At 42.9% G+C, this 25,304-nt stretch overlaps 1 protein-coding gene, 3 long non-coding RNA genes and 1 pseudogene across 4 annotated transcripts; 3 read left to right on the top strand and 2 right to left on the bottom strand.

The window, feature by feature from the left end:
- The first annotated feature begins 1,748 nt into the window (after positions 1-1,748).
- Positions 1,749-8,753, top strand: scyl1 (SCY1-like, kinase-like 1). Its single transcript, XM_057042402.1, has 18 exons — positions 1,749-1,933; positions 2,530-2,670; positions 2,973-3,095; positions 3,185-3,411; positions 3,620-3,710; positions 3,901-4,056; positions 4,235-4,393; positions 4,541-4,648; positions 4,756-4,869; positions 4,982-5,137; positions 5,218-5,406; positions 5,611-5,686; positions 6,014-6,208; positions 6,291-6,439; positions 6,539-6,628; positions 6,716-7,021; positions 7,410-7,488; positions 7,602-8,753. The coding sequence occupies exons 1-18, from the start codon at positions 1,826-1,828 to the stop codon at positions 7,724-7,726; spliced, it is 2,592 nt and encodes an 863-aa protein (XP_056898382.1). The 5' UTR covers positions 1,749-1,825; the 3' UTR covers positions 7,727-8,753.
- Positions 8,754-9,880: 1,127 nt separating this feature from the next.
- LOC130531867 (uncharacterized) lies at positions 9,881-13,412 on the top strand. Its single transcript, XR_008952230.1, has 2 exons — positions 9,881-11,056; positions 11,517-13,412. It is a non-coding gene; the product is annotated as an uncharacterized LOC130531867 (long non-coding RNA).
- A 546-nt stretch (positions 13,413-13,958) lies between these two features.
- On the bottom strand, positions 13,959-25,149 carry LOC130531865 (phospholipase A and acyltransferase 3-like; annotated as a pseudogene).
- Positions 18,334-21,575, top strand: LOC130531868 (uncharacterized). Its single transcript, XR_008952231.1, has 2 exons — positions 18,334-18,755; positions 19,224-21,575. It is a non-coding gene; the product is annotated as an uncharacterized LOC130531868 (long non-coding RNA).
- Positions 21,105-22,059, bottom strand: LOC130531866 (uncharacterized). Its single transcript, XR_008952229.1, has 2 exons — positions 21,359-22,059; positions 21,105-21,302 (listed from the first exon to the last, which is right to left on the bottom strand). It is a non-coding gene; the product is annotated as an uncharacterized LOC130531866 (long non-coding RNA).
- Positions 25,150-25,304: the final 155 nt, after the last annotated feature.

Here is a 25,304-nt window from a genome sequence, read left to right as displayed (position 1 = left end):
AGGTTAACTTGATACTGAACCAGATGGCTAAACCACTGCAAGGAGTCATGGGACAACTTGGTGTTGCATCAACCTCTAGGGTTCGTTCTCTTTTGCTCGGAGAGTTGACCGTCGTGGTAAATGCTGCTGCACCCGTTGCGGTAAATGACAATCATGACAAATTTTAAACTTCACGTAAGTGGGACAAATCCTGACATGATTGATGCGTCATGCTGGTGGCTTTGTGCCGGGGGGTGGGGGGGGCCTAAATTGTCTCTCTTTTCACATTACAGCTGTAAACTTTTGAGAGTCTTCACTATCCTTCCTGCCAAATTGCGATGGATAAAAGGCTTTGAGCATCACCAGGGATGCTGGTATTGTGGCTGCAGTGCTGACCTAAGAACTTGGAATTCATACAAATACTGTTGTGGGCCATGATGGGGATGGGGAAATGGTTTCCTGCTTTCTAGTTTCAGCTTCGTGACCAAGAGTGAGCAAAAATCCCCTCGCAGTGACGATAATGTAGCGGCCCGGTGTGCCAGGGTTTTCTTTTCCTGGAGGAACAAATGTCTCGTTTGTTCCTCCAGGTTTTGCTTTTGCCCTTACAGCAACAACAAAAAGCAAAAGACCCCGGTGGTGGCACTCCTGACGTCGTCGGGACAGGGTTCGATCCCCTGCGGTGTCTTGCTTTTTAAGTGCTGCAGAGCAAACTTATTACGATTTCAGATTTAAAAAAAACAAAAACTGGTAGAACTTTTGGGGGGGCTGGTCATTTATTTGAACTTTATTGAACGTGGTGGTTTTGTAAGATGACTTTAACCCGTCGCTCCTCAGCTGTGTTCTTTCAAAGCACAGCTCTTTACACTTTTTAAATGTGCTAACTATCAATTCCTGTTTCTTTAGTCTTGTCTGGTCTTCCTGCCTGGACAGTCCCATCACAGGACATGTCTCTGACTGGGTCCCCTAATGTGTGCTTTAAACCAGCTGCTGGGACAACAGGCCAAAGGATCTGAGACGGGAGTCAGAACCAGAACCCTTCTGACAGTGCTGATGACACTTGGACCTGTGTAATAAAACTATTGCACTTTGGATGTGGTGTGTGGTTTTTATTTAATATAAATGTATTACACAAGATTAGGCCAAAGTCGTCTTCCCCTCAGGATAAACCTGAGAACCAACATTGACAAGGCATCTGAGCTTAGTCGTTCCTTTAAATATAACTCGGAACATGTGACTCAATGTCTAGCTGCACCCTATTGTACCAAAATGGTGCACAATATTGATAAAACAATTACATTGCCCAACTGTAACTGCTTTATATTTTCTAACTCCTGTGGGGGGAACTCTCAACTAAAATTTTATGGTTAAACATGTCAGTAAAAATGACACTTTGCATGTATTATAACTCGATTTTAAACACCATTCTTTAATATTGTAAAAATGGCATATTTGTGGACCATGTTTTCAAAAAATAAAAACATGCAATTGTGATAACGTGATTTGAAATTCATTGTGTCATCTCACATTTCCTTTTCTGGTTTATTTTTACAGTACATATTGGAGTTCTACATTTAAATGACAGAAGATGTGATTTTAATCACATTTTTAAAAAAAAATCCAACAACGCTTAAAATAAAAACTGCAAACTTTTAAAAAAAATGTAGACTTTATATGTTTGGATTATGTTTTTATAATTACAGTGCTGCAGGTTTTGAAAAGAAACGGGTCACTTTTGTCGCGGAACTAATTGTGGACGTAGCTTTTACCCGAGGCTATTATGCAGCCGTACTCTGAGCAAGCCCAGCGCTTCTAGTTGTGTGTTGATGAGGTGTGTAGGAAGAAGGAGATGTGGTCCTTTTTCGCCAGGGATCCCGTCAAAGATTTTGCGTATGAAATTCTCCCAGATACCCAGGAGAAATCGGGAATATGGACTCTACATCGGGGGAAGCGAAAGGTATAAAAGAGATCGCTGCAGACCCGGCTACAAGTTTGTTAGCAATCCTTGTTTAAGGGCCTGGCACTAGCCGACTAGCAAGCATTTGCGCCTCAAACGGCTCAAACGGATGTTTTAACTTTTACATACTTTTCCAATGTTGTCATTTCATGCCAGATTTTCATTATCTTTTACCTATTTATCAGACATAATGTGTCAGCATCGATGGCTTGTTTTATCTACGAATTTGCTTTGCTAACTAAGTTAGCCTCAGCGTTGTTTACTCCAAGAGACACGTATTTCTCGCCACGTCACATCGTTTCACTCCCGTTTTCTAAATAATATTTGGTAGTATGTATTATATTCACCCCTCATCAGAAACCTATCTACAATGTTGTCATCTGCTTTGTAGTTGGAATGCGGAATCTAGATTTGTTTTGTGTTTTCGATCAATTCCACTCGGTTCAGAAAACAAACACCTACTTCCTGTTTCATCCGCATTGACAGATCTTTTAAATTTTCTGGCTAATCAATTTGAGGGGAGAAACACGTGAAACATATTACGGCAACGATTATAATGCTTGTATGATTCATTTTATACCAAACTGTATTTTCAGACCAACGGAGAGCCAGTGTCTGTGTTTGTTTACGAGGTAGCACAAGGGACAGAACAGCAAACCCAGTTGGCCAAAGCTGCTTTCAAGCGCATGAAGACTCTGCGTCATCCAAATATCTTGGCTTATGTTGATGGCCTAGAGGTATATATTCTTTTGTCTGTGTTATGTTCCACCACAAACCAGCATAGAGCCTAATTATGCTAAGTCACCTGAAGCAACGTAGCATTTTCTTTCACGTATCACCCTGTTTTTTTTCCCTGCATGTGACTTTCAGATTGGGGTGAGTGAACAAATGCTAATGGTAGCAATTATAGTGTTCTACTTTCACGTAAATAGCTTCCCATTCTTCAGTTTGTGAGTCTTGGTAGTAATTTAGTAAAAGGAATTATAAAAGAATGTTCATACATCTATGTATGGAGTGTTATTTTTGATTCTGTTTTCAGACTGAGAAGAGTCTTTACCTGGTGACTGAGCAGGTGACACCACTGGCTGTCCACCTGAAGGCTCAGGCAGAGAAGGGTGGAGCTGGGGATCTGGAGGTCTCGTGGGGACTTCATCAGATAGTGGTATCATACAGTCTTAGGGGCACCATTAATGAACCATGTGTCCTCTTTCAGCCCTGATTACCCCTTGTGCCAACTGTCTCCACCAACAGAAAGCACTGAGTTTCCTGGTTAACGACTGCCACCTGCTCCACAACAATTTGGGCATCTGGGCCGTTTTTGTGGACAGAGCTGGAGAGTGGAAGCTTGGGGGTCTTGATCATGTGGTTCCTGAGCAAGGTGATCCCAGTGGCATCTCATTACCTGCTCCTAAAGCTGTTTATCCAGACATGGAGAAATACGACCCTCCAGAGTCGAGCAGTAGTGGTGCAGAAAAATGGTAAGAGGGAAATGCTTCAAATAAATAACAAAATGGAAATTAACCTTTATTTTTGGGGCTCTAAATGATTTGGACAAACATGCGTGAACACACTTAATCAGAAAACTGACCCTGTGAGATCTCAACAGTTTACAGAGGGATTAAATAACATAACCTGTAATGGTGTGTAGCCTTTTTTCATGCACTGCACTCTGCCTGTGTATCGCAGGGCTGGGGACGTTTGGCGGCTTGGCTGCTTGATCTGGGAGGTGTTCAATGGTCCATTGCCTCGCACATCCTCTCTTCGCTCACTGGGAAAGGTATGACACCTTTTCCTGAGTATGTTTCGTGATACCGAATGGAAAAAGACTGGGATGAACTCATCGATTCGGAAGCTTTGTTCAAGGAAATAACCTGCAGCCTCCACTAAAGGTTCTTTAGTGAAAGTGACTAGAAAACCTGTTGTCTGAGCCTTATGTCCTGTTTCTGTCCTCGTCACCATGCCCATAGATCCCCAAGACTCTGGTCCCTCACTACTGCGAGCTGGTGGGGGCTAACCCTCGAGCTAGGCCCAATCCAGCCCGTTTTCTCCAGAACTGTCGAGCGCCTGGAGGTTTCCTCAGTAGCAGCTTTGTGGAGAGCAACCTGTTCCTCGAAGAGATACAGGTCCACACCTTTCATTGTATTTTGAAGTCAGCAGACTGTTACTATGTTATTAATACCTATCTAATTGTCTCACGTAGCAAACTTTGATGGAGTAATTTTTGTCAGCAGTAGTAGAAAACCAGGAAACACTGTTTAATTTCTGATGATAATAAAAGTGGAAATAAAACTTTCTCTTTAGATTAAGGAGCCAGCTGAAAAGCAGCAGTTCTTCCAGGACCTTAGTGACAATTTAGATTCATTTCCTGAAGACTTCTGTAAGCACAAGGTCCTGCCCCAGCTGCTCACTGCCTTTGAGTTTGGAAATGCAGGAGCTGTGGTCCTCACTCCACTTTTCAAGGTCAGGCCTTAATTTCCTTTGAAGCAGTTTGTATTGACTTCTAACTAAAGTCCCCCCCCCCTCAAAAAAAAAAAAACTAACTCACAGAGACACTTTGCATGACACTGGAAAAGGCATCTGATCCGAGGTTCTTCTTTATCCATCCAGGTTGGGAAGTTCCTGTCAGCAGAAGAATACCAACAGAAGATCATCCCTGTTATTGTCAAGATGTTTTCCTCCACGGACAGAGCCATGAGGATACGACTGCTGCAGCAGGTCTGTTTTGAGCTGTGATGAAGGTCCCTGCAGTGGTCTAGTTAGGAGATAAACCTTTGGTTTCTTCATTCATTCATTTGCTATAAACATATTCTTCTCTGTCCCAGATGGAACAGTTCATTCAGTATCTAAATGAAGCAGCTGTCAACTCCCAGATTTTCCCTCATGTTGTCCACGGTTTCACAGACACCAACCCTGCCATCAGAGAGCAAACTGTTAAGGTAGATGTTGGACTTGAAACCACAGAAGAAGTTCTAATGACACACAATGTCTTTACTGGATGCTGATTTGTAGCGCTCATGAGGTCTTTCCCTTCTTTCCCACTCAACACAGTCTATGCTGCTGCTGGCTCCAAAGCTCAATGAGACCAACTTAAACCAGGAGCTGATGCGCCACTTTGCCCGCCTGCAGGCCCGAGATGAGCAGGGACCGATCCGGTGCAATACCACAGTCTGCCTGGGCAAAATTGCCTCATACCTTAATACTGGGGTAAAAAAAAGTCGGCCTTTTAAAACAATTTGTTCCTGAATTAGTTGTACATTTAAAAAAACAATTGCTTTCTTTCACAGACCCGACAACGTGTACTAATTTCCGCCTTCTCTCGAGCCTCTAAAGACCCTTTTCCAGCTTCCAGGTCTGCTGGAGTACTGGGTTTTGCCGCCACGCATAACTATTACAGTGTGACGGAAATTGCTGCACGCATCCTTCCAACACTCTGCGCTTTAGCCGTCGACCCTGATAAGAGCGTCAGGGACCAGGTACACACAACCAAGAGATTTGAGTTCTCAGTTAGTGCAGCATGATTTATCTTTTCTTAGTACTTGTGACGCATTCACCCATCAGATTTGCAGCATATCACAGAGCCAGAATCCCCAGCCATCATACTAAAATATGAACAACACTTTTGTTGATGTACAGATGTCATTTTCTGTTTGTTTGTATGCCTTTTTTTCCCCTGACAGGCTTTTAAAGCCATCAAAAGTTTCCTGTCCAAGCTGGAAATCGTATCTGAAGACCCCACAAAGCTGGCAGATATAGGTCTGTAACGTCAAACTGTTGTTTCCTGGCACCTTTAAAAAGCTCGGTGGTTCCTAAATCAGGGTCACGAAACCTATGAGTCTTTTTTATTTCAATTAAGATTATTTATTGGTTAAGATCCTGTTTGTTAGGTTTACTACAAACACCATGAACTTAAATGATTTGCCTGAATCGATTTAAGATCCGAGAGGTACCACTAGGTGACGCTGTTGCTTAAATGTCGTGTATTTGTTAACATGAGTGGCTCTGTTTCAGTCTAAAAACATGAGTATGAATTCAAAATGAGTTATTTTGTTATTTTTTGGACTTGTTTCGTTTCTCTGACAGAAAAGGATGTAGCGTCCTCGGCTCAGCCTGCCGGGAGCTCTTCCAGCTGGGCTGGCTGGGCCGTCACGGGTATGTCCTCGATTACTTCTAAACTCATCCGCAACGCTCCGGGGACAGATGGGGCTCTGGCCGATGGTAGCGGACCGCCCAGCAACTCCAGTTCTACCACAGCAACAAATGAAGCACCGCCACCTGGTACAGGCTGCTGCAGATTACATTTGAGATGTCCTGCTTGTTCCAGTCTAGAACTGTGACTCTTTTTTTGTTCTGGCAAAAGGCTCTGAAGAAAAAACGTCCCCAGCCACTCTCACTCGCCACGCCACCTCCAATCGGGCCAATCAGTCTCATTCTGATGACGTAACGGGAAATGACGATGAGCAAGTTGGAGACCGCTGGGAAGAGGATGAGGACTGGGGAAATTTGGAGGTATGATGGCTCCGGTTTGGCTTGGAGGACAGGACACGCGGCAAGGATTTATTTCAAAATGCAATCTCAGATATAGAATATTGACTGATTCCCACGCAGGAGCCGGATAAGACTCGCACAGATCCAGAAGACTGGAACACCGACTGGTCAGGAATTCCATCATCCAAGAAAAAGGCCAGCGACAGAGGGGTACGAGCATTTTTATCATGTTACATCTCTTTATCCCGAGCAACATTGGCTTTCTAAACCCACTGACTACTGTCGTTGCTCCCACAGGTGGCCAGGTCAGCCGCCACAGCCATGAAAAAGCAGAGCTCTGACTGGAGCAGCTCGGGCTGGGACGCTGATGACAGCTGGTCCAACGAGAAAGAGGGGCAGGGACAGAGCTCTGCGGGGGAGGACGGATGGGGCAACGACTGGGGAGAGGACGACGCAGACGTGACGTTGACAGACGCATCGCTCCCTCTGCCCGATGGCGTGCGGTTAGCCAGCGATTACAACTGGGACAGCGGAGCGGCAAAGGCAGCAAATCAGAACGATCTGTTTGCCAGCCTGTCCCAGAGAAATCCACCCAGCAGCACGGTGAGGAAGGGACGGGGGTCTGATCATCATGGTCAGGAATCACCAGTTCTGGAATTGATGGGGGATAATTCTTTGCATTCAATTTTATAGCTTACTTTTATAGCTTTTGCTGGGTTTAACAGAAAAAAGAATCAGCCTTCATGCTATTGGTATTAAAATGTAGTGGAGGTGAAGCATTCATATGCAGTTTATCTCTGAATGCTGAGTAAATTGAGAGATACTGTATATTTAAATAAAGTTAAGTGAAGACATCAAACAAACTTCTTATTGAATAAAACTCTTGAAATAGGTTATGTTCCACATTCTATATGGAGACTTGAAGCTGATGGTAACAGGAGAGTCGCTGTGATCAGATCAGCTCAGTGTTGTGTTGTTTCCTCCATGCCAGGCTGCAGAAGGTTGGGGCTCTGAGCCAACGGGAGACTGGGGAACTGAGGAGAGCTGGGAGTCCGTGGATGGAAACCAGGGTAGGTCTCTATCTGGACCCTGAATTAAAAGTGTAAAACCTCAGATATGAATCCATCTGTGGTTTTGGATCCTTTTGCATTGCAAAAATCTCCATCTTTTCTTGACCACCCAGGTCTTAGTAAGGCTGAGCTGAACAAGAAGAAGCGGGAAGAGAGAAGGAAAGAGCTGGAGGCCAAACGGGCGGAACGCAAAGCTGCGAAAGGTCCTCTTAAACTTGGCGCTCGCAAGCTGGACTGATGTGAGAAGGACAGAGAGATCTGAGGATGATGGAGAAGGTGGCGCATGCAGCAGAGTAAACAGCCCTACAAGGGAGCATTCCAGTTTGGCATTCCAGAAAACAAAGGACCAGGAACAAGAGTCCCAAGGGAGCAGCCTTACCTGTTGAAGGCTGCTCAGCTGTTCTGACTGAGGGGGAGAAATGTCCAGTCCAGCTCTTTAAAATGCTTCACAGATCAAACTACTGCAGCAGATCACACTAGACGTCCCCTCCATTTTGTTATTGAAGCCAAACATTTGGCTGTAAACTCAATGTATATAAATGATTTTTCAGGTCTTGAAGAGGGAATGAGACCTTCATATAATGCAGAATATATAAATATGAAAGTACAAACAGCTGTTATTATCATCATGTACGTTTTAAAGTGTTCCACACCTGCAATGGATGTGAATGTTTTAGTTCACCAAATTAGAGATTTAAAATTAAATCAAGCGCATGCTCTCGTGCATTTCTGTGGCAAAGGACTTCAGTTTCACATTTGGATGCAAACAGGAACTCCTGGTGGAAACTGGGTGGAATCCACCGCTGAAAAACTGGGTTGGTAGGAGAGTTTCTTTGTGTTCTGCCTTTTTCTGTATCCCGTGGTGGGTTACTGCTCTGATGGAGAGGACATGGAGGTGGATTTATTTTGAAACCTTCAGAAAACAGGGCGAAGGGGGTTACACATCACATTTTGTTCCACACCTTCATTTTGTCACATTGGCGACATCAAAGTGGATTTTAATTGTGCCTTTACGTGCAGGACCCCTCTGTAGAACTCCAAAGCCTCAACAATTTTAAAAAGTGTTTCCCGCCTCCAGTTTTGTCAACGGTTCATGTCCGAGAGTGTTGAAAGGGCCGTTGTGACGTCTGTTTAAAGAGGCTGTAAAGATTAGCCATCATCACTGGAGCTGATGGAGGGGTGTGTGGGGGTGTCCTGTTTACTGATGAAGGTGGAAGTCGTGTTGCATGTGAACAGGTTTAGGAAATAAATGTGTTTTTCGTTAACAGTTCTTTCTTTCTTTTGAAAAAAGGTTGAGTGGTGCAAACCTGAAGCTGCCCATCTGTACTTGATGTGCAGATTCTACAAAGCTGTTGCTGATTTCTAATGTGAGACAATATTACATTTTAGGTCAGAAAGACCGATGATCCTTTATTTGGGAAAGCAAAAAATCAGTGATTGTGAAAAGGTCGCTAAGGTCATCATCATTAAATGAAATTCTTTAGCATAAAAAGCCCTATTTTATTTAAATATGTGCCCCTATTTCAGTCCACCATCCTTGATGTGTCAGCTCTGCTTTTGCAGACAAACATGACCTTTTTATCACCAGCTAGACACTTAGCATGCATGACGACACTCTTATCACAACCTCATTTAACAATAGAGAGATGCACAACCTTGAGTCCTGCTACACTGTTACCTCTCCCAGATGATGGAGAACCACATGCCTGCCAAGAATTAGCTGAACAAGCTGCAAAAAGTAGAAGTGATTTAAAAGACCTAAAACCTTTAAAAACTGGAGCAGTTTTGTTTGTAGACGACTCATCAAAGAAAAATGCGTTTGGTAAAGCACAAACAGGCTATGCAGTAGTAACACAAACGAATGTTATTAAAGCAGAAGCCCTGCCATCAAATTATTCTGCACCAGCAGCAGAATTAGTGGCTCTTACCGAAGCCTGCAAAGTAATGAAGGGAAAAGATGTGACCATTTACACAGACAGCCAATATGCATTTGCTACAGTGCACATCTGCTCAGCACTGGAAAAACAGAGGAATGGTGACCTCAACAGGAAAACCAGTAACTCATGCAGTCCTCTTAACTAATCTGTTAAACGCCGTACAACTGCCAAGACAAATAGCTGTCTCTAAATGTGCAGCACATTCATCAAAAACAGACAATGTTTCACTCGGCAACGCATTTGCTGCCAAAACCGCAAAAGCAGCAGCAGCAGGACAAGTTAAAGTCCTCCTGCTCTCAGATCAAACCTCAGTGGACAGCGACACGCTTAAAGAAATGCAACAACAAAGTCCACCTGTCGAAATAGATCTATGGATTAAAAACGGAGCAACCTTAAAAGAAGACATCTATGTATGACCAGCAGGAAAACCTATCCTACCAAAAAATCTGTGTAAATGGGCCGCTATATTGAGCCATGGTGTAACACATGTCTCAGCAGGAGGGATGGTAGGACAGATACAGCAGCACTATACAGCCTATGGATTTAATTCTTATTCAAAACATTTTTTGTAGAACATGTCTGACATGTGCAAGACACAATTCACAAGGAAATCTGAGGAGAGGAAGGAGAGGAAAATTTCCTGCTCCTCAATATCCATTCCAAACTATACATATGGACTTCATAGAATTAAATAAAAGTGAAGGAAGAAAATACTGTCTAGTCATAATAGATGCATTTTCAAAATGGATAGAATTATTTCCAACAAAAAACCCAGATGCGCTAACAGTTGCTAAAGCACTCTGCAAAGATATCATACCCAGACATGGTATCCCAGAAAAAGTTTACTGTGATAATGGTACTCATTTTGTAAACCAGGTTGTTAAAAAGATCAGTGTTATGTTTCATATTGACTTAAAACACCATTGCTCCTATCATCCTCAGAGCGCAGGCTTAGTTGAAAGAACTAATGGCACTATTAAAAACAGACTGAAGAGATGCATGGAAGAGACGGGGAGACCGCGGACACAATGTGTTGATTTGGCTAAGCTCTACATAAACATTACAAGCACCGCAGGCCTAACTCCTTATGAGATCCTATTTGGAAGACCGTACAGGCTTCCAGTTCACAAACTACTGGGAGACAAATGATGAGTCTAATCTAGCTGATTACATGAGAAAAATGTTAGAAAAACAAAAGCAAGGTCGTGAAACTGAGACGCCCTCTGTCTCCCAACAGAAAATCCAACCGGTGGAGCCAGGCGATTGGGTCCTAGAGAGAAGTGTAAAAAAGAAACACTGGTATTCACCTAAGTGGGAAGGACCTGACCAAGTTCTTTTATCTACGCCCACTGCTGCTAAAATAGCTGAAAGATCAACCTGGGTACACCTCAGTCATTGCAAGAAGGTCATTTCTGTTGAAAACTCCAACCGGGAAGGTGATGCAAAGTCTGATAATAGGGTGGACTTAGACGAGTAGAGTCTGGGTAGACCCGAAAGTCAGGGAAGTTTTCAGAGCTGCCGACTCACTTAGGGAGGCTTCTTCAACAGGTTATGGTCCATAAATGTCTCAGCTTGCCTCAGCTTGTTTATGTGTGTGGGTGTGTGTGTAAGTGTGTTGTATGCATGTGTGTGTGTGTGTGTGTCCTTTTCTTGATTCTCTTGTTCTCTTTGCTGCTTTTATCCTTTGTGAGGCACTTTGTGCTACCTAGTGTGCCATATAAATAAAAATTGAATTGAATTGAAATAGTGTACCGATTTCATAAACATCACAAGGACAGCAGCGGGTAAAATAAACAAAAGATAATACAGAAAAATACAGAAGATTGGCTGGGGCTGTAGTATGCTAGCCTCAGTGCTCACTGTAATCATAGTGTTCCTGATAATCATAATAGTTATACAAAGTCTCCTACTCAGTTGAAACCAAATACGTTTAAATGACTCCCAAGTGGCTACAGAGTGCAATTAAATGTTGGGGAGTGTCTATTTTCTTCATATGTGTGTTTTTATTTGTATGGTACCTCTGGGAACACCCAGGTCGAAGATTGAACCAAAATACGTCATGACAAGCGAAGCGTAAATATGTGACAACAGCAGCGCTCCTTCGATAGCACCACAGGTGTGTCTGCCATCAAATGCGAGCACAACCGTGACAGTTCCTTTCACCAGCCTTAGCAGACCTAGCATCTTCGGTAGAAACAACGCTGCAGCATGGAAAGATTATCCTTGGTATGTAACTACAGGCAGCACATCACATGCAGGAAAGTGGGCGAATCTAGTTGCAGATCCAAAAGGTCATGACTGGAGATCATGGACGACTAGCCCCACAGCTCAACACCAGAGAAAACTGCTTAAGGTCGGTTACGATGACAGTCAATTCGTGATAACAGTCAATCTCACCGGAAACAAAACTCTGAACCCGCCTGGAAGCAGCAAAAGCAATACCTGTTGGGTTTTGTTATTTTGGGCATGGACTAGAAGCACAGATGGAGGATTTCCTGTGACACTTTGTCAAGTGCCACCGCAGCTAACAAATGGCAGTGAAAAGACTGAGCCCAAACTCTCCTCTGTAGCCAAAGGAAGAGGTATTAAAGCGACCACGGGTAAACTAGATGCAGATGACTGGTTTTACAGGAATTTCAAAAGACATCAACAACTGGCTCCTGTTGGCAGAACAAGCAGCAAATGTGACGAGAGAAGATTGTGTTGTGTGTTTAGGCCCGAGACCTATCCTTAAAGTGATACCAAGCCCGGTATCTGCAGACTGTGTACTTGAGTTAATGACTAAAACCAATCCTAATTCTTTGTGTCAACAATGGGATAATGTGTTTCCTTTACTAAAACTGAGAAGGAGAAACCCATATTCTCTAACAGAATGGCCCCTGAAAATTTTACATGCGTGGATTTTACTGGGGGAAGTGAGAATCTTGGCAATCTTCCCTCACACTTTTGTATGAGTGTTAATAAACTGAACCAAAGTAGGATTGAGGTAGTGTCCCGTAGTGACATTGCCTCGGAGAGCTACAGGGCTATGTGCTTTGGTAACACTTCTTATGCCAATTTCTGTGTTCCCTATGTCGGCTGATCAGTTAGTTACTCACACGCATGGATTCATGCCTGAACAGTAATAAAAGATCTGCATGGCAATCTGAAAATGTTCCCACATATATTGACGCCATCGGTGTGCCACATGGTGTCCGGATGAGTATAAATTAGTGGATCAAGTAGCTGCTGGCTTTAAATCTTCTATTTGTTGGTGGTGTAAAATAAATAAGAACGTAGACAGAATCAACTACATCCATTACAATGTTCAACGTTTAGGAAATTGGACTCAGAGCGGTTTTGAGGCTGTTCATAGTCAACTGTCGGCTACTTCCCTTATGGCATTCCAGAACAGGATCGCAGTGGATATGTTGTTGGCTGAGAAAGGTGGTGTGTGTGTGTGTGTGCTGTGTTCGGAGATCAATGTTGCACCTTCATTCCTAACGACACTGCGTCGGATGGGAGTCTCACACTGGCCACAGAAGGCCTTCGCACCCTGAACAGCAAGATGAAAGACCACTCAGGAGCAAAGACCGCGATGTGGGACGAGTGGATGAATGTGTTTGGGAAGTATAAGACATTGGTTACATCTATCCTGATTTCTGTAGCTGTTTTTGCTGCAATCCTTACCTTGTGTGGATGTTGTTGTATTCCCTGCCTGCGTTCTCTTATTAACCGCCTTATCACCACAGCTATCGCTCCATGGAAAACCGTATGGCTGAATCTCTTAATTTACAGACGAGCTGGATTTGACTACAGACTCTGAAGAATATGAGTGAACTGAGCTAATTTTCCCCTGAGTGTAAATGTATTTGTGTTCATAAACATGACTTTGAAAATCTACTGGAAGAGGTTGTTAAATGACTATGAGAATTTGAAGCAAATATGTGATAAACAGGAGGGAAATGTTAGAATCATTATAATAAAGTTATCTCTTATTTGCTTTTACCTTGTTATTTCTTTATTCTTGTTATATTGTTTCTAGTTGCTTCATGTTTCTTATTATTTGTTAATGCTGAATGTTCGTGATGCTTGATGTGTGAACACGTACCCCTCTGTTCAAGGACGACAGAAATGCAGCTGCTGTGGGGAGATAGAGCTGCAGAGCCTGATCCAGGAGGTGTTCTCCTTTTATCTGTCTGATGTGGAAGAATGTGCTGTGTGTGAGCTAAGCTAATCAAATCACTGAAGACCTACTCATATTCTCACCATTATGGCTACAGTCTTTGCTTTGTATGGGACCTGCTATATTGTGTTTCCCCCTCCCTTTAGGCACATTTGAATTCTGTGTAACGAGGGACCTCCTAATGGCGGAAGATGTGCCTCAGGACGTGTTGGAGATCTGGAACTGAGCACATCTCTCCGCCTCCTTGCTGCAAGTAAAACTTAAAGCTGTTGTCTTTGCCTCATTTGTTTCTCTCATGTTTTAGGTCGTTCGAACCTAACAGCTATACAACCACAAAAACATCAAATTACATATTATATAGTTAACTATTACATTAAAACATAGTTATATTGAACATCTTAATATACACGACATATTGAAAGAATCAAGGATTTTTAACTGGAAGATTTCTTGCTGCCTCCAAAAAGAGCTCCTACCAGAGCCACGATCCCAACCACCAACACAACAGGCGACACCGCAGCAACCACCCCTGCAGCCAGGGCCATTACAGCAGCCTTGAGCCCCTTCAGATGGAAAAAGAAGCTCATTAAATGTGCGTACAATGTGATGTTCATTTAGAAATATATTCTTAAATTCTGTCAAACCTCTATTCCATATTTAAGTCTTATTGTTCTTTAGTCGTGATTCAGTATTCGTTGCTCTCAGCAGACTGTCTGAGGGATGGATTTAACCTTGACGTGACCATGACAACAGTTCACTTTGTTGTTCTTTAACTGCTGCTTGACTAATTCATCTGTGTTTACATGGGTGTTATTTAGTTTTATGACACATGCTGTCATTAAGATTTGCTGTCATAGATTTAACATCTACCCAACGAGTTATTGATAGTCATAATTCAGAATTTGTTTGTAACACCAGTAAGCAGATGTTAGCTATCCTGGTCCAAATGGGGTAAGTCCAAAGGTTGGCACAACAATGCCGACAGCATGTTTTTACACATGGATCAGACTTCAGGTGCTGGCGTGTATTTATCTTTCTCTACTCAGTTCTCAAAAAAACAACTGCTGCAAGCTTACAACCACAGCGTTGTGCTTTGGCCCAGTGACCTTGAGAGACCTTCAGATGTGCTGCAAAGGAGATGTGATTGTAAATGTTCTGCACTCACCTGCCGAGATTCTGCTTTTCCATAGCGGAGGTCGTTAACAAAGTGTTCGCAGTTTTTTGTCAAGAGGTGGTACAGCCGCTGCTGGCCCACCAGCTCGCAGGCTGCCTTCACGATGATGTCACTCGGACGGGGCTCATACTTGTTGTCCAAGCTGTTGTTGATTTTCCACTTGTTGTCTCCCACCACATCCAACAGCTCTCTTCTTCACGACAGCCTTATCATTGGAGACTGACCCGCTGCTGCTGGAACTCCCACCCCATCCTTCAGCTGTGAAAACCAGATGTGGGGAAAAAAGGAAACAGATAATTCTCAGTGACTTTAGGACATCTTTTAGTTTCAGACTAGGATGCACAGAGGCAGTCGTGACCTCTGTGGTGAACTTACATGTTACTGTCAAATGAACCACAAATCCATCACCGACATAGACGGCCCAGTGCTGATAGGAACCGCGGCATATTTCTATCAAGTCTCCCGGTTCTGGATTCTCATCATACTAGAGAACACAAGAGCAGTCAGACACCCTATCGTTGAACTAAACTTTATTTGTTTTTATTTTTTTTAAACGTAAAACAAGTGAGGACACAACAAAACCAGAGACAATAGTCTTACCAGGACTGGAGCCATGTCAGAGTTCTGTTTATAAAGCCCGAACTTTCAGCACCTGCAGGAAAAAGTAATTTCCTGTTTACGTCTCATAGTTAATTGTCAAGTATTACGAAATTACGCATGTGTTCCGCAGCAATCGCAGTATTTTGAGTTCAGCCAACCAAGGTCGTGGATTCTACTGAATTCATAAAGTACAAAGAAAGGCGATTTTCATCGAAATAATGAGAACGAAACCAGTTTGTTAGAGGAGTTCAAAGGAGTTCGCAGTGGGCCTGCATCGCAACGACGCCACTGATGTAAAAGACATTCTAATTATGTTTACATCTGACATTAACAGGCCTTTTAATGACCGGACAGCTCATCTAAAATAGTCCCGGTTTGTCGTCTCACCTGTGACCTTCGATATCCGTCAGTGCAGCAGCGCGAGCCGCACCAAGGATCAGCTGTTGACGTATTGTGGCGAGCGAGGTTTCGGTTTCGAGGTAACCTCCCTTATGATGTGAAGGGAACTTGAAACAGTAAATAAATAGTTGAGGATGATGGAGAAGGCGGCGCATGCAGCAGAGTAAACAGTCCTACTAGAGGGAGAGACACAGTCCAGTTTGGCATTCCAGATAACAAAGGACCAGGAACAAGAGTCCCAAGGGAGCAGCCTTACCTGTTGAAGGCTGCTCAGCTGTTCTGACTGAGGGGGGAAAATGTCCAGTCCAGCGCTTTAAAATGCTTCACAGATCAAACTACTGCAGCAGATCACACTAGACGTCCCCTCCATTTTGTTATTGAAGCCAAACATTTGGCTGTAAACTCAATGTATATAAATGATTTTTCAGGTCTTGAAGAGGGAATGAGACCTTCATATAATGCAGAATATATAAATATGAAAGTACAAACAGCTGTTATTATCATCATGTACGTTTTAAAGTGTTCCACACCTGCAATGGATGTGAATGTTTTAGTTCACCAAATTAGAGATTTAAAATTAAATCAAGCGCATGCTCTCGTGCATTTCTGTGGCAAAGGACTTCAGTTTCACATTTGGATGCAAACAGGAACTCCTGGTGGAAACTGGGTGGAATCCACCGCTGAAAAACTGGGTTGGTAGGAGAGTTTCTTTGTGTTCTGCCTTTTTCTGTATCCCGTGGTGGGTTACTGCTCTGATGGAGAGGACGTGGAGGTGGATTTATTTTGAAACCTTCAGAAAACAGGGCGAAGGGGGTTACACATCACATTTTGTTCCACACCTTCATTTTGTCACATTGGCGACATCAAAGTGGATTTTAATTGTGCCTTTACGTGCAGGACCCCTCTGTAGAACTCCAAAGCCTCAACAATTTTAAAAAGTGTTTCCCGCCTCCAGTTTTTGTAAACGGTTCATGTCCGAGAGTGTTGAAAGGGCCGTTGTGACGTCTGTTTAAAGAGGCTGTAAAGATTAGCCATCATCACTGGAGCTGATGGAGGGGTGTGTGGGGGTGTCCTGTTTACTGATGAAGGTGGAAGTCGTGTTGCATGTGAACAGGTTTAGGAAATAAATGTGTTTTTCGTTAACAGTTCTTTCTTTCTTTTGAAAAAAGGTTTAGTGGTGCAAACCTGAAGCTGCCCATCTGTACTTGATGTGCAGATTCTACAAAGCTGTTGCTGATTTCTAATGTGTGACAATATTACATTTTAGTTCAGAAAGACCGATGATCCTTTATTTGTGAAAGCAAAAAATCAGTGATTGTGAAAAGGTCGCTAAGGTCATCATCATTAAATGAAATTCTTTAGCATAAAAAGCCCTATTTTATTTAAATATGTGCCCCTATTTCAGTCCACCATCCTTGATGTGTCAGCTCTGCTTTTGCAGACAAACATGACCTTTTTATCACCAGCTAGACACTTAGCATGCATGACGACACTCTTATCACAACCTCATTTAACAATAGAGAGATGCACAACCTTGAGTCCTGCTACACTGTTACCTCTCCCAGATGATGGAGAACCACGTCCCTGCCAAGGCAACGCATTTGCTGCCAAAACCACAAAAGCAGCAGCAGCAGGACAAGTTAAAGTCCTCCTGCTCTCAGATCAAACCTCAGTGGACAGCGACACGCTTAAAGAAACGCAACAACAAAGTCCACCTGTCGAAATAGATCTATGGATTAAAAATGGAGCAACCGCAAAAGAAGACATCTATGTATGACCAGCAGGAAAACCTATCCTACCAAAAAATCTGTATAAATGGGCCGCTATATTGAGCCATGGTGTAACACATGTCTCAGCAGGAGGGATGGTAGGACAGATACAGCAGCACTATACAGCCTATGGATTTAATTCTTATTCAAAACATTTTTGTAGAACATGTCTGACATGTGCAAGACACAATTCACAAGGAAATCTGAGGAGAGGAAGGAGAGGAAAATTTCCTGCTCCCCAATATCCATTCCAAACTATACATATGGACTTCATAGAATTAAATAAAAGTGAAGGAAGAAAATACTGTCTAGTCATAATAGATGCATTTTCAAAATGGATCAAATTATTTCCAACGAAAAACCCCAGATGCGCTAACAGTTGCTAAAGCACTCTGCAAAGATATCATACCCAGACATGGTATCCCAGAAAAAGTTTACTGTGATAATGGTACTCATTTTGTAAACCAGGTTGTTAAAAAGATCAGTGTTATGTTTCATATTGACTTAAAACACCATTGCTCCTATCATCCTCAGAGCGCAGGCTTAGTTGAAAGAACTAACGGCACTAATAAAAACAGACTGAAGAGATGCATGGAAGAGACGGGAGAACCGCGGACACAATGTGTTGATTTGGCTAAGCTCTACATAAACATTACAAGCACCGCAGGCCTAACTCCTTATGAGATCCTATTTGGAAGACCGTACAGGCTTCCAGTTCACAAACTACTGGGAGACAAATGATGAGTCTAATCTAGCTGATTACATGAGAAGAATGTTAGAAAAACAAAAGCAAGGTCGTGAAACTGAGATGCCCTCTGTCTCCCAACAGAAAATCCAACCGGTGGAGCCAGGCGATTGGGTCCTAGTGAGAAGTGTAAAAAAGAAACACTGGTATTCACCTAAGTGGGAAGGACCCTACCAAGTTCTTTTATCTACGCCCACTGCTGCTAAAATAGCTGAAAGATCAACCTGGGTACACCTCACACATTGCAAGAAGGTCATTTCTGTTAAAAACTCCGACCGGGAAGGTGATGCAAAGTCTGATAATAGGGTGGACTTAGACGAGTAGAGTCTGGGTAGACCCGAAAGTCAGGGAAGTTTTCAGAGCTGCCGACTCACTTAGGGAGGCTTCTTCAACAGGTTATGGTCCATAAATGTCTCAGCTTGCCTCAGCTTGTTTATGTGTGTGGGTGTGTGTGTAAGTGTGTTGTATGCATGTGTGTGTGTGTGTGTGTCCTTTTCTTGATTCTCTGTTCTCTTTGCTGCTTTTATCCTTTGTGAGGCACTTTGTGCTACCTAGTGTATGAAAAGTGCCATATAAATAAAGATTGAATTGAATTGAAATAGTGTACCGATTTCATAAACATCACAAGGACAGCAGCGGGTAAAATAAACAAAAGATAATACAGAAAAATACAGAAGATTGGCTGGGGCTGTAGTATGCTAGCCTCAGTGCTCACTGTAATCATAGTGTTCCTGATAATCATAATAGTTATACAAAGTCTCCCACTCAGTTGAAACCAAATACGTTTAAATGACTCCCAAGTGGCTACAGAGTGCAATTAAATGTTGGGGAGTGTCTATTTTCTTCATATGTGTGTTTTTATTTGTATGGTACCTCTGGGAACACCCAGGTCGAAGATTGAACCAAAATACGTCATGACAAGCGAAGCGTAAATATGTGACAACAGCAGCGCTCCTTCGATAGCACCACAGGTGTGTCTGCCATCAAATGCGAGCACAACCGTGACAGTTCCTTTCACCAGCCTTAGCAGACCTAGCATCTTCGGTAGAAACAACGCTGCAGCATGGAAAGATTATCCTTGGTATGTAACTACAGGCAGCACATCACATGCAGGAAAGTGGGCAAATCTAGTTGCAGATCCAAAAGGTCATGACTGGAGATCATGGACGACTAGCCCCACAGCTCAACACCAGAGAAAACTGCTTAAGGTCGGTTACGATGACAGTCAATTCGTGATAACAGTCAATCTCACCGGAAACAAAACTCTGAACCCGCCTGGAAGCAGCAAAAGCAATACCTGTTGGGTTTTGTTATTTGGGCATGGACTAGAAGCACAGATGGAGGATTTCCTGTGACACTTTGTCAAGTGCCACCGCAGCTAACAAATGGCAGTGAAAAGACTGAGCCCAAACTCTCCTCTGTAGCCAAAGGAAGAGGTATTAAAGCGACCACGGGTAAACTAGATGCAGATGACTGGTTTTACAGGAATTTCAAAAGACATCAACAACTGGCTCCTGTTGGCAGAACAAGCAGCAAAATGTGACGAGAGAAGATTGTGTTGTGTGTTTAGGCCCGAGACCTATCCTTAAAGTGACACCAAGCCCGGTATCTGCAGACTGTGTACTTGAGTTAATGACTAAAACCAATCCTAATTCTTTGTGTCAACAATGGGATAATGTGTTTCCTCTTACTAAAACTGAGAAGGAGAAACCCATATTCTCTAACAGAATGGCCCCTGAAAATTTTACATGCGTGGATTTTACTGGGGGAAGTGAGAATCTTGGCAATCTTCCCTCACACTTTTGTATGAGTGTAATAAACTGAACCAAAGTAGGATTGAGGTAGTGTCCCGTAGTGACATTGCCTCGGAGAGCTACAGGGCTATGTGCTTTGGTAACACTTCTTATGCCAATTTCTGTGTTCCCTATGTCGGCTGATCAGTTAGTTACTCACACGCATGGATTCATGCCTGAACAGTGATAAAAGATCTGCATGGCAATCTGAAAATGTTCCCACATATATTGACGCCATCGGTGTGCCACGTGGTGTCCGGATGAGTATAAATTAGTGGATCAAGTAGCTGCTGGCTTTAAATCTTCTATTTGTTGGTGGTGTAAAATAAATAAGAACGTAGACAGAATCAACTACATCCATTACAATGTTCAACGTTTAGGAAATTGGACTCAGAGCGGTTTTGAGGCTGTTCATAGTCAACTGTCGGCTACTTCCCTTATGGCATTCCAGAACAGGATCGCAGTGGATATGTTGTTGGCTGAGAAAGGTGGTGTGTGTGTGTGTGTGCTGTGTGTTCGGAGATCAATGTTGCACCTTCATTCCTAACGACACTGTGTCGGATGGGAGTCTCACACTGGCCACTGAAGGCCTTCGCACCCTGAACAGCAAGATGAAAGACCACTCAGGAGCAAAGACCGCGATGTGGGACGAGTGGATGAATGTGTTTGGGAAGTATAAGACATTGGTTACATCTATCCTGATTTCTGTAGCTGTTTTTGCTGCAATCCTTACCTTGTGTGGATGTTGTTGTGTTCCCTGCCTGCGTTCTCTTATTAACCGCCTTATCACCACAGCTATCGCTCCCATGGAAAACCGTATGGCTGAATCTCTTAATTTACAGACGAGCTGGATTTGACTACAGACTCTGAAGAATATGAGTGAACTGAGCTAATTTTCCCCTGAGTGTAAATGTATTTGTGTTCATAAACATGACTTTGAAAATCTACTGGAAGAGGTTGTTAAATGACTATGAGAATTTGAAGCAAAAATATGTGATAAACAGGAGGGAAATGTTAGAATCATTATAATAAAGTTATCTCTTATTTGCTTTTACCTTGTTATATTCTTTATTCTTGTTATATTGTTTCTAGTTGCTTCATGTTTCTTATTATTTGTTAATGCTGAATGTTCGTGATGCTTGATGTGTGAACACGTACCCCTCTGTTCAAGGACGACAGAAATGCAGCTGCTGTGGGGAGATAGAGCTGCAGAGCCTGACCCAGGAGGTGTTCTCCTTTTATCTGTCTGATGTGGAAGAATGTGCTGTGTGTGAGCTAAGCTAATCACATCACTGAAGACCTACTCATATTCTCACCATTATGGCTACAGTCTTTGCTTTGTATGGGACCTGCTATATTGTGTTTCCCCCTCCCTTTAGGCACATTTGAATTCTGTGTAACTAGGGACCTCCTAATGGCGGAAGATGTGCCTCAGGACGTGTTGGAGATCTGGAACTGAGCACATCTCTCCGTCCTCCTTGCTGCAAGTAAAACTTAAAGCTGTTGTCTTTGCCTCATTTGTTTCTCTCATGTTTTAGGTCGTTCGAACCTAACAGCTATACAACCACAAAAACATCAAATTACATATTATATAGTAAACTATTACATTAAAACATAGTTATATTGAACATCTTAATATACACGACATATTGAAATAATCAAGGATTTTTAACTGGAATATTTTATTGCGTTCCCATATCTGTGACTCAATTGTTAACTTTATTTGAGCAGTTTATGTTTAGTTAGTAAAAACTTGTTATTTGTGCCTGTACAAAAAGCCTTTATTTTAAAAGTGCCCCTATTTTTTGCTAAAGCCTTAAAGAAAGTTTTTACAACATTGACAGATGCTTGTGTCTACATTGTGTTTTTTCCTGGGTGCAGCTTTAATAAGCACATGTTGAGGTTTAGTGCTGATGGTTTAATCACTTTGTGTTGTTTTCTTTCTTTCTGCAACTAAAAAGAGTCACAATCGCAGCAACCATCGCAGCAACCCCCGCGCCAAACCCCGCGCCAACCCCTGCGCCAACACTCGCGCCAACACCCACGCCAACACCTCCTCCAGGGCCATTTCACCAGCCGTGCGCACCTGCAGATGGAAAAGAAGAAGCTCATTAAATGTGTGTACAATGTGATGTTCATTTAGAAATATACTCTTAAATTCTGTCAAACCTCTATTCCATATTTAAGTCTTATTGTTCTTTAGTCGTGATTCAGTATTCGTTGCTCTCAGCAGACTGTCTGAGGGATGGATTTAACCGTGACGTGGCCATGACAACAGTTCACTTTGTTGTTCTTTAACTGCTGCTTGACTAATTCATTTGTGTTTACATGGGTGTTATTTAGTTTTATGACACATGCTGTCATTAAGATTTACTGTCATAGATTTAACATCTACCCAACGAGTTATTGATAGTCATAATTCAGAACTTGTTTGTAACACCAGTAAGCAGATGTTAGCTATCCTGGTCCAAATGGGGTGGTAAGTCCAAGGTTGCCAGAACAATGCCGACAGCATGTTTTTACACATGGATCAGACTTCAGGTGCTGGCGTGTATTTATCTTTCTCTACTCAGTTCTCAAAAAAACAACTGCTGCAAGCTTACAACCACAGCGTTGTGCTTTGGCCCAGTGACCTTGAGAGACCTTCAGATGTGCTGCAAAGGAGATGTGATTGTAAATGTTCTGCACTCACCTGCAGAGATACCGCTATTCCATAGCGGAGTTCGTTAACAAAGTGTTCGCAGTTGCCTCTGAGGACGCAGTACGGCCGCTGCTGGCCCACCAGCTCACCAGCTGCCGTCACGATGATGTGACTTGGACGGGGCTCATACTCGTTATCCAAGCTGTTGTTGATTCTCCACTTGTCGTCTCCCACCACATCCAACAGCTCCTCTCTCTTCACGACAGCCCGATCAGCGAGGACTGACATGACTCTGCTGGACTGTCCACCCCGTCCTTCAGCTGTGAAAACCAGATGTGGGGAAAAAGGGAAACAGATAATTCTCAGTGACTTTAGGACATCTTTTAGTTTCAGACTAGGATGCACAGCGGCAGTCGTGACCTCTGTGGTGAACTTACATGGTGGTGCCAAATGAACCACAAATCCATCACCGACATAGACGGCCCAGTGCTGATAGGAACCGCGGTCTATTTCTATCAAGTCTCCCGGTTCTGGATTCTCATCACACAAGAGAACACAAGAGCAGTCAGACACCCTATCGTTGAACTAGTTTGTTTTTTTGTTTTTTTTTCTAAAACGTAAAACAAGTGAGGACACAACAAAACCAGAGACAATAGTCTTACCAGGACTGCAGCCATGTCAGAGTTCTGTTTATAAAGCCCGAACTTTCAACACCTGCAGGAAAAAGTAATTTCCTGTTTACGTCTCATAGTTTTGTATCATAGTATTACGAAATTACGCATGTGTTCCGCAGCAATCGCAGTATTTTGAGTTCAGCCAACCAAGGTCGTGGATTCAACTGAATTCATAAAGTACAAAGAAAGGCGATTTTCATCGAAATAATGAAAACGAAACCAGTTTGTTAGAGGAGTTCAAAGGAGTTCGCAGTGGGCCTGCATCGCAACGACGCCACTGATGTAAAAGACATTCTAATTATGTTTACATCTGACATTAACAGGCCTTTTAATGACCGGACAGCTCATCTAAAATAGTCCCGGTTTGTCGTCTCACCTGTGACCTTCGATATCCGTCAGTGCAGCAGCGCGAGCCGCACCAAGGATCAGCTGTTGACGTATTGTGGCGAGCGAGGTTTCGAGGTAACCTCGCTTATGATGTGAAGGGAACTTGAAACAGTAAATAAATAGTTGAGGATGATGGAGAAGGTGGCGCATGCAGCAGAGTAAACAGCCCTACTAGAGGGAGAGACACAGTCCAATTTGGCATTCCAGATAACAAAGGACCAGGAACAAGAGTCCCAAGGGAGCAGCCTTTCCTGTTGAAGGCTGCTCAGCTGTTCTGACTGAGGGGGGAAAATGTCCAGTCCAGCGCTTTAAAATGCTTCACAGATCAAACTACTGCAGCAGATCACACTAGACGTCCCCTCCATTTTGTTATTGAAGCCAAACATTTGGCTGTAAACTCAATGTATATAAATGATTTTTCAGGTCTTGAAGAGGGAATGAGACCTTCATATAATGCAGAATATATAAATATGAAAGTACAAACAGCTGTTATTATCATCATGTACGTTTTAAAGTGTTCCACACCTGCAATGGATGTGAATGTTTTAGTTCACCAAATTAGAGATTTAAAATTAAATCAAGCGCATGCTCTCGTGCATTTCTGTGGCAAAGGACTTCAGTTTCACATTTGGATGCAAACAGGAACTCCTGATGGAAACTGGGTGGAATCCACCGCTGAAAAACTGGGTTGGTAGGAGAGTTTCTTTGTGTTCTGCCTTTTTCTGTATCCCGTGGTGGGTTACTGCTCTGATGGAGAGGACGTGGAGGTGGATTTATTTTGAAACCTTCAGAAAACAGGGCGAAGGGGGTTACACATCACATTTTGTTCCACACCTTCATTTTGTCACATTGGCGACATCAAAGTGGATTTTAATTGTGCCTTTACGTGCAGGACCCCTCTGTAGAACTCCAAAGCCTCAACAATTATAAAAAGTGTTTCCCGCCTCCAGTTTTTGTCAACGGTTCATGTCCGAGAGTGTTGAAAGGGCCGTTGTGACGTCTGTTTCAAGAGGCTGTAAAGATTAGCCATCATCACTGGAGCTGATGGAGGGGTGTGTGGGGGTGTCCTGTTTACTGATGAAGGTGGAAGTCGTGTTGCATGTGAACAGGTTTAGGAAATAAATGTGTTTTTCGTTAACAGTTCTTTCTTTCTTTTGAAAAAAGGTTGAGTGGTGCAAACCTGAAGCTGCCCATCTGTACTTGATGTGCAGATTCTACAAAGCTGTTGCTGATTTCTAATGTGTGACAATATTACATTTTAGGTCAGAAAGACCGATGATCCTTTATTTGGGAAAGCAAAAAATCAGTGATTGTGAAAAGGTCGCTAAGGTCATCATCATTAAATGAAATTCTTTAGCATAAAAAGCCCTATTTTATTTAAATATGTGCCCCTATTTCAGTCCACCATCCTTTTGCAGCCTTAATGAGCACGTGTTTAGTTTCGTGCTGATCTTTTAATCACTTTGGTTTTTTCTTTCTTGCTGCTTTCAAAAAGAGCTCCTGCTCACCCCACCGCAGCAACCAGCACCAAT

The sequence above is a fragment of the Takifugu flavidus genome, chromosome 9 (assembly GCF_003711565.1).
Source record: "Takifugu flavidus isolate HTHZ2018 chromosome 9, ASM371156v2, whole genome shotgun sequence".
Taxonomy (NCBI): Eukaryota; Metazoa; Chordata; class Actinopteri; order Tetraodontiformes; family Tetraodontidae; genus Takifugu; species Takifugu flavidus.
The sequence above is the reverse complement of the archived record's forward strand: the minus strand, read 5'-3'. Positions and strand labels throughout refer to the sequence as shown.